This window comes from Aotus nancymaae, unplaced genomic scaffold (assembly GCF_030222135.1).
Source record: "Aotus nancymaae isolate 86718 unplaced genomic scaffold, 86718_ANA_hifiasm-v0.15.2.pri h1tg000040l, whole genome shotgun sequence".
Classification (NCBI taxonomy): domain Eukaryota; kingdom Metazoa; phylum Chordata; class Mammalia; order Primates; family Aotidae; genus Aotus; species Aotus nancymaae.
Genome location: NW_026988454.1, coordinates 37,509,843 through 37,519,371, shown reverse-complemented (window position 1 = coordinate 37,519,371; position 9,529 = coordinate 37,509,843). Strand labels below are relative to the sequence as shown.

The following is a 9,529-nucleotide window of genomic DNA, read 5'->3' as shown; positions in this document are numbered from 1 at the left end:
GGGAAACAATGCAATGACTGCTACTACAGTTATTGACACTGCACCGGCAATTTTATACTCTCTTGGTTTTGCACCATCAATGCAAATGTCAACACAGTAAAGAAGGCAAAGAATGTGTCAGTATTTTTATGAAATAGTTGACTTTTTGGACCTTTTAAAAGGGTCTCAGAGACCCTTGAGGAATGCATGCTTTGAGAAATGCTGCTAAAGAGTTTCTGGTAATCTAGATTTTCTTCCTCATATCTTCGTGGTGTGATTTAACATGCTTGCTTTCTCTGATAGCTCCTATAAATAGACTTGATCAGATTAGGTTTGATTTTGTTTTTTCCTGGCAAGGCTACTTCATAGATGGTGTTGGGTTTGCATTCCTGGCAGCCATCAATGGTCGTTGCCTAGAACCATTAATTTATTAAAGGTTACAAAATATAATATTCTATCATTCCTTCTTCATTTATTAGCTGCAATTCTTTCTAAGGGGAAACTTTATCTGCCCAACGATTTGGTTAGTCTAACATACAGTTCACATTGGAAAGGCAGGATAAATCTATGTTTCTTTTTCCAAATAGTTGATTTCCTTGAATCCTCAAAGGGTGATCAATGAGGTGTTCTTGCTTTATTTGTTTGATTTGCATGTCATTATGAACTTGTAGATTGAAATTTATTTGGTGTGTTTCAGTTCACTGCAGCTAGTAATTAGTAAGGATACTACTTTGCCTTTCTTTGGCCAGAAGGAGCCTATTCAGGTTGGCTCTTGAGTTCTTTGGATATGACTTCCATTGTCTTTGATAGCTTCTTTGCTTTCTTGTTTGACAGAATGTTTCAGTTTCATCTTGGACATTTCCTGCTATTAAGCTCCTTTTATGGGGAGACTTGTGAGAAATGGTATTTAGACACCACAGTGTGAGGCTAGGCTGCTCATTACTGTTGATTGATGATTGTTTCAGTGGACAAAACTAGAAAATACTCATATTTCTAAAGATAAAATACATCACTAATTCATACTGATACTTCCATTCAAATTTAAGACCCATCTTTCATCAGTTGCCTATGATACCAACATAATTACTTACTTGTTTTTTCTCATGTTAGACAGACAGCAGTCTTAGAACAACAATATCAGTACCACAGCCAATGATATGATTATGGAAATTTGTTCTCCAGTTTTTTTAAAAAGTGAAAATTAGAAATGTTATCACAATTTAGGTAGCCAAATTGGTTATTTTAACAGAGACTTATTATGGGTGTTTGCTGTACATTTTAAGACGGTTTTCCTATTTCCTAGAATAACAAATTGGCAGATTAGTCAGTGGAACTGAATAAACGAATTTACCAAAAGACTCAATCACATTATGCATTTGTTGTATTGATGGAACAGCACAACGATTAATTGATAAAGTTAGTGTACATGACAATCAATAATTGAATTTTCCTTTTTTATTATCAAAATGGCTTCTTTTTAAAAATCAACATTTTATATTAATTTTATCCTTTATCCATATCTATTCTTTTTATTGTCTTAAAACAGAAGACAAACTACTTACAGGCAAGGAATTCTATCCATATGGCATTATGACTTTTTTTTTTAAGTAAATATGCATTGAATCAATGGATTTCTTTGGTTTATGAATAGAAAAAGTTTACCATAACACTTTTTAACTTAGACATTTTTATTACTTTTTTTTCTATATAATTTTCCAAGGATCATGCTAGGAAAAAAAGTTAATATTTTTGAAGTAGCTGTTTTTAGATCTAGGGATATGGGATATTATGATCAAGAAAATTATGTAATTAAGGGAAACTGAACTAATGAGTACTAAATTAAAAACAGATTTCTGTGCAGAATATTTAGTGATATGCCTTCTTTTCCCCTTTCAGTTTAAAAAATAAATCATGACTGAATCTGCCTCTAGCACAAGTGGTCAAGAGTTTGATGTATTCAGTGTTATGGACTGGAAAGATGGAGTGGGCACATTACCAGGAAGTGACTTAAAGGTAAGCCCTCTTTATTACATACAATTATGTGTGTGTGCATCTGTGTGTATGCTTACTTAAAATTGAATAGATATGTGGAATAAAAATTAAAAGCATTAATCATAGTAGTGTAGGTTTTAGATGATGCTTAGACCTCCAAAATAAATTTGCAAGACAATTTGAAATGCTGATTGAATGGCAGAGCCTTTGTCACTTAGATCAGGGGAGTAAGGAATATTTCTGCATGTGCTTATTTTGCAGAAATTGATTTATAGTTTCAAGAAGTATCATCTCAGTTTTCACACTTACCATGACAGCCTGTAAATGCAGAAATGGCAGACTTAGAAGACCTACCTTTTTTGATTTTGTGTAACGGGCTTTGTAACTTTGAGTGAATAGCCACAATATCTTAGATTGTCCTAGAGTTCTCATTTAAAAACTGGATAATGTTAAAGTATTGCATAAATAGGATTATTTACCTCTCTTAATTATACTGTAAGTATGGATTTTTATATAATAACTTGTTCAAAATCAGGTTCTTCCTGTAAATTGGTCTGCCTTAGTATAGATGAGAACTCTGGAGAGCAATACTTCAGTCTGCTGCTTTTATGTATGCTTGCCCTGCCTCCATTTCCCAATAACCCTAAACCTAGTCCAGGACTACTCCTGTTGTCCCATGAAACATGGTTGCGCAAGCACCCATCTGGGAAACCAAGTACCCCCACCTCTCATTTCTGATTTACTTTTGCTCTGATCCTATCTCTGGAACCTTGAACCTGTCTATGGCCCTTTAGACTTTGTGTTTGCACTTGCTTATTCAGGTATTTAAACTTCCCATCTCTCCAGCAGGCCATTGCTTGGCTTACCTCTCAAATGTTTGGTATTCTAGGCTGTCTTGAATAGAAATTCCTGCCCCACTAATTTAGGACTCTTGGAATGTAATCCCTTTTAGTGGCTGCTTGACAAGTATCCTAAGCCAAGGCCCTAGCTCATCTTCAGTGTTGAGATTTGGACAATCTGCCTGTCATTGGAAGAATACTTAGATTTTAGTTGGGTTTGGTTTAATTAAGTACAATGTGCCAACATCTCTGGGTCTAGTGTAACAAAAATGTTACACTGAGGTTTAGTAGAATCTGGAGAGGAGATTGGGTTTTCAATTTTAGCTCTGTATGACCTTGAAAAAGTCAGTTAATCTCTGGGTCAAGTTTCCTCTGCAGCAAATTGGGAATTAAATGAATGTTAAGGATTTTACCTGCTCTAACATTCTCCAAATATTCATCTGGATGAGATGTGACAGAAAGATTGATGAAAGTTTTTGAGAAAGAAAAATTGTTTCTCAGATTGATCATGTCAACTACATAATAGCTACCCAATCTTTGTCAAATTATTTCAGTTGCCTAAGTTTTGGAAACCTTATCTGTAAAATCTGGGATATTAGAATCTATATGATAAGGTGGTTTTGAGGATTGAAAAAAATAGTAGATATAGAACACTTAACAATTGTATTTTTTCTGGCTTTGTGACATTATGTAAACTGCCATTTTTAATTGCTTTATTCCTTTATTTCCTTATTTCTCTTTTTCTAATCAATGGCTTTTTATACCTTTTCTTCTCAATGGCTTTTTAAATAAAAGTCATGTGGTTGATGAAATTTGTGTTTTGTTTAGTTAGCTTTTTAACAGTAGAGTTAAGTTTTCATCCCTAAGAAATCTGGATTGCTTTAAAGTTTTCTAAGCAATGAGTTTTAGAAATTAACCTATTACTTGTATTAAGATAATCAGGTAATTAAGCCGTTTAGTGGGAATTATCATCTGGGGTTATTTGATAATGAGTTTCAGGCTCATCTAATTATCTGGGTAATTGCCATGTATCCAATTCATGTACTGTAGACAGTTTGATACCTCACTTAAAAAATGATTTAAATGTCATTTTCAATCTTAGAACCCTTTTTATCTGAGATTCAGAGATGACCCAATTGATTATATTACTGAAGATTTCTAATTCACTTGCTTCCTATTTAAAATCCAAGTTGCTTTAGAAATCTGATTAAGAAATTGATTTTTCACAAAATTAGGATATTAGAACTTTGAATGAATCATGACATTTTCTCTCTCAAATCATTCTTTGCCTATTTTATCCTACCCAGGCTTCTGTCTTTCAGTGGGTAAAGGCATCTAGATTTCCTAGGCTGAAGTTATTAGTTCAGTTAATATAGTCAGCAAATCTATAGAAGCCAATTTCTTGTCATGGGAACAGATTTTTATATGCCTCAATTTTTGCTGTTTTGAAATAACTTTTCCTGTAAAAGCCCTATGATTGTTATCCAATCAAGTTATGCCCTTCTCTTTTAACATTTTTTAGTAGTTGCCCAAATCCTTTTGGTAAAGTTCAAGCCCCTTAAGTTTACTGCTAGAGTTTTTTGATGGTCTGGCCTCTGCTTTCCTCTCTGGCCATGTCTAATTTCACTCCCAGTGCCACTCTTGTTTTCTACCCAGCCAAAACCACTAGTTGAAGCCTTCACACACTGGGCGCTTTTTACTGTTCCCTTTTGCTGGAATCCCTTCACCACACTGGGCTAACAAAAACTTATATAAACAGAGCACAGACGACATCTCTGGGTGCAGTAGGGGAAAGAATAGAGAACGTAGTATTTGATGAACACTACCTGCATCTTTTTATTTCTTTTATTTTACCCTTCTTAAGGTAGTTTCTATCTCTCTTGTCAGTTTACAGATGGGGAAATGGAAGCCTGACTTGCTTAGGTCAGTTCCTGGCAGGGGTCTTAAAACCAGGCTTTTCTGTTATTTAAAATGGATTATCTTACCACTGCTATACTGCTGTCTAAAGAGAGAAAACACTCTCGTATCAAAAGAGATGCAAGGAAAATGTTACAGGAATTAGAGGAGGTAAACATTTATTTCAGCTGGAGGGATCCAGGAAGGCTTTGATAACCAGCTTCAGGTGCCTGGAAATACGTAGGAGTCTCCATGAATACTTGAGGGAGGCAGGAACAGGGGAAGAGAAGGAGAAGGGCTTCCAGAAGAGGGAGCAGCTTAAGAAGGTTCAGTGTCAAGGGAGAAACAGCAAGTGTCCACTGACATTCTGGAAAATATTACAGTCATTAAGACATTTTTGCCTAAGCAAGCCTTGGAAACTTTACCAGTGCCTAACTTGTCTTTTTAAAACGCAAATTAGTATTTGTAGATGAATGTCTCAGGGCCAGCTGTAAGAACAGGGAAGTGACTAAGTGGCAGTGCAGAGGGACATGGTGGGGCTTCCCGTACCTGAGCAGTTTCCCTACCTGAACTTCTAATGATGTCTGAAATTTATCCACAGAGAATTATTTCTCTGGGTCATAATGTCTTTCAGGGTCCCTCAGTAAAATGCAGATACACTCCTAAGAGGATGACATCTTGTGTAGTAAGAATAATTGCCACTTAGCCAAGAGCAAGACCCTGCCTGCAGGAGCAGGCAGAAAATTCACCACACTCTTAATACATGGTTTTGCCTTGCTTTGATTAATGTTCAAAACAATTTAGTTATCAAACATCTTTGCCCTTAAAACACACTGTTAAGTCAATTTAGATCTCAGCATTGAGGGTAATAAAATGAAAATAATAACCTCAGCAGTGCCTTTTAATGATTTATTATTAAAACAAATACAGGCAAAAGATTCTTTGCCTCTACCAAAAATAAAAAAGAGAATTGAATCAATTAAAGGTAGTTCAAGCCAAACAAACAAAACATGTGCAGTCCCTTATATATTTAGGCATAATTGTTTTCTGATCGACCTGGATGTATCTACATGCAGAAAAGGTTAGCAGATGTGTTTTGTTTGCTTAATATTAAATCCCTTTTGTAAAGTTTATAATTTTGACTTTCTTGGTTGTAGAGTGGAGCCACTTGACAAATTTTTATACATGTTTTAGCTCTCTAAGTTAGAACTAATGATTTAAAAAATATATGAACAAAGGTGAAGGTTTCATCATTCCAAAACCATTTGTAAAAGCATCACCAATTTCAGAACCTGGGTGTTTTATTGGAAAACATAGTGTTGGGAAATGTATCAGTCTTTCTGGAATTCTGTCTGTAGGACTTCAGTAATGTTAGCAGGACCTAACAACCTTTGTGGTGTAATATTTTCTACCATAGCAATGTTGTGGAAGACGCAGTAAGTTCAAATTGAAAAGTCAGAGAAAAATTTGATCCTGTATGTTTTTGTGTATTGAGATATTTAATTTTTGAGATAAGCAACTTTGGTAAGAGCAGATGTTTTTTATTTTTTCAGGCTTATAGTATGCGTTGAAAATTATGAATCTTATGAAAACTTTGTATGTGCACATATCATAATTTTGTATGTATTTTATGGGATTAATCAACCCTCAAAGTCTATCTGTGGATCTCTGCCTTAGAAGAGTGAACTGTGTCCCTAAGTGACATTGCATCTTTACTTTGTACTTAGACTGTAGGTCAGTTACTGGCAATAAATTTGAGGAGAAGGAAAAGCTGACTGGGATTGAATGTTGCATTGTGGGAATCTTTCCTTTTAACTTTGAAAGTATTTGAAACTGAAGCTTCTAGGTGTCATAGGTCTGAGTTCTGACTTGGAAATTCCACTCAGTGGTGTTTTCTCTCTCAGTGTTTGAAATGGAAGGTGGTTTGCTGTTTTACAGCAATTTGAAAACTTAAGCCATGGGAGAATTTCTGTTTAATGTAAATGTTTGATGCTATTTCTTACGTTTCATATTTGTCAAATAAGCGTAAGTTAACATCAGTAACATATGATAAAAGTAAATTTACCTGAAGTACATTGTCAAGCTTATGCCTATTATTTTTTTATTTTAATTCAAATTGATTTTTTTCCACATTCTTTAATATCATTAATTAATAATTATCATGATAGCTTGTTTTTTCTGCTCTTGCCCAGCAGATGGTACTGTCAGCCTTATTTTGAGATATTCTGTCTTCAGCATGATCATTAAAAACATTTTTTTAAAGATTTCTTTTTCCAAAAGTAAAGTTATTTTTAGCTCTTTTCCTTCTAAATACATTTTTACCTCTTCCTATATAGACATTTCAGTATACACACTTGGTATAATACTCACCTACCTGGGACGTTGTATCTGGAATACGTAGCAGGGAGAAAACGTTCTCACGTTCCTTACCCGTTTCCACACATTTAGTCTAGAAATCATATAATAATTGTGGACTATGCATAGAACAGTGTTTAAGGTGCTATTTTCACCTGGCAGAAAGAAAATAATTGATACTTTTTGCCTAACAGTTTTCCAGCTTGCAGTCAGAATGTAGTTCAGTAAAATAAATAATTCTATTGGCACGTTGACCAAATAGATTTTTTCGCACTGGCAAATGGTGGGGGTTGCTTAAATACTGCATACTTGCATGCTCATAATTTCTGTGAAAGATCTGAAACATCTTAGTATCCTTTTGAATTTTGAACTTTCTAGTTCTTCATCACCTGTTAAAATTAGTGGGTCTGTAATGTTACTCTGTTTTATGGAAAAACAGAAGGAATACAGAAAACTGCTTGAAACTCATGAATGTGTGAGTGAATCTAGCTGTTTCAGAGAGAACAGGGCCTCCACACATAGGTAATGGCTAAGCCTTCGAGACACACACACACGCACACACACAGTACAACCAGGTTGCTTTAGAAACATACTTTGTCTGAAGCTTGCTGTCAGGTGAGAGGAAATTTTCAGTATTTGGAATGAGAATGCCCGTGAAATCAAGATGCTCTTGCTTTTTAGTGATAAAATCGGCCTGTGGCTAGTAGACCGCTTGTTTAGGTCTCAGAGAAATTTCCAGTTGTTTTAGAGGACTGCAGGTGAAGATAATGCAGAATTCTAAAGAGCAGTGAAAGGAAGAGGAAGTGAGGCCCTGGGGTCACGTGGCTCAAGCTTCAGCTTTCTGTGCTCATGTCTTGCAATATAAGGAGAAGGATGTCCAGGCCATTATTTCTGGGATAGGGATATTCCTTCTCTCTTAAAAAAGTGAGCTTGGGCAAGACAAGTTGATGCCTGGGAAAAGAGTAATTCTCTTTTTACTAAATGTGATTATTAAACAAGAAAAAATATTATGTAAGAAAAAATAAGTCTTAGTTCACACACACACACACACACACACACATACACACACACACGCACAGTGTGTGTTTGAAATGATAGCCCATCCAAGTAAGCTGCCAGCTCTATGGTACAGGGCAGAGCAGGGTCGTTGATATCTTTCAGCAGACCTTGCTGCTTGGTTCTGTTCTCCTTCCTTGAATTACAAAATTAGTAAAATGCCAAGGTCTTAGTATTGGTGGAAGGCTTATCAGGATATAATTGTCTACATTAACTTTTAACACATAATTAATTTGCTTGAAGACTATATGTGTCAGCCATTAAATAATTAATAACTGTCCTGACCACTTTTGTAAATTTTGCCTCTTTCTGCTGCTGTTGCTAGTTTCGGGTCAATGAGTTTGGAGCCCTGGAAGTTATTACAGATGAGAATGAGATGGAAAATGTTAAAAAAGCAACTGCCACCACCACTTGGATGGTACCAACTGCTCAAGAAGGTAAGGAAGGGTCATCTGCATTTTATTTCTTGCTTTTGAAAGATTCAAAATATGAATGTCTAAAGTTTTAAATAGGCTGGAACTTTGAAGGCCCCGGGTAATATTTGTGCCTCACGTTGTTAGGTAAATTTCTATAATGAAACTGATAGGAGCCAGCTTTTATATTTTAAAATAACTATAAACTGTCTTCTTTCCTCATGCCAGATCTGTAGTAGCACAAGGTTAGTTGGAAATTAAGTAAATCCATGTTGTAGCCTACACAGGTGATTTAGCCAAAAGCCTGCCACTTTTTTTCTCATCTACTCCGATGGTTGTAACTAACACCTATATGCTGATGACTCCTAAATCTACATCTCCAGCCCCGACCTCTCCCCCGAGCTCCAGGCCCGTATTTCCACCTGCCTACTGGACATCTCCACCTGGATGTCCCACAGGTACCTCAAACTCCACATGTCTGAAATGCAATTCATTTTCTATTTCTTTCTCCCCTCCCACAAACCTGGCTCTTTCTTCCCTAACCCATATTTCAGTTGACAGTAGCGCCATCCACCCAGTGGACAAGCAAGAAATATAGGAGTCATCCTGAATTTGTTCTTCCCATCCCCGTATCTTGTTACTTAAACCTCTTGATTTTTATTTTCTAATATGTCTCAGATCTGACCTTTTCTACCTGTCATCTTTGCCACGGCCTTAATGTAGGCTCTTATCAACTCTCATCTGAGCTATTGCAGATGTCACTCTGCTTCTAATTTTACCCCCTTCTGATTTGTCCTGCCCCTTGAAGCCAGAGGAACTTATGTAGATTGCTTATCTGACACTTCACTGATTTCTCATTGCCTTTTTAGCAGAACATACAAAGATATGAGTGACCTGCACCTACCTGCTCGCTTTGCCTCCTCAGTCTCTGTTTCCTTCTTTGTATGTTGCGTTCTGGCAGTGCCAGCAGCACAGAATTACGTGTAATTTTCCCAACAC

General features: G+C 36.0%; 1 protein-coding gene across 2 annotated transcripts in view; it reads left to right on the top strand.

Moving 5' to 3' along the window:
- The first annotated feature begins 1,873 nt into the window (after positions 1–1,873).
- L3MBTL3 (L3MBTL histone methyl-lysine binding protein 3) overlaps positions 1,874–9,529 on the top strand; it is a 96,789-nt gene continuing 89,133 nt past the window's right edge. The window contains exons 1-3 of one of the 2 annotated variants that reach the window (XM_012458344.3): positions 1,874–1,992; positions 8,443–8,554; positions 8,914–8,988. In XM_012458344.3, coding sequence (XP_012313767.2) covers positions 1,891–1,992; positions 8,443–8,554; positions 8,914–8,988 — 289 coding nt within the window. In that variant the 5' untranslated portion in view covers positions 1,874–1,890. The remainder of the gene's footprint in view (positions 1,993–8,442; positions 8,555–8,913; positions 8,989–9,529) is intronic. The other variant, XM_012458349.3, reaches the window with a different exon arrangement.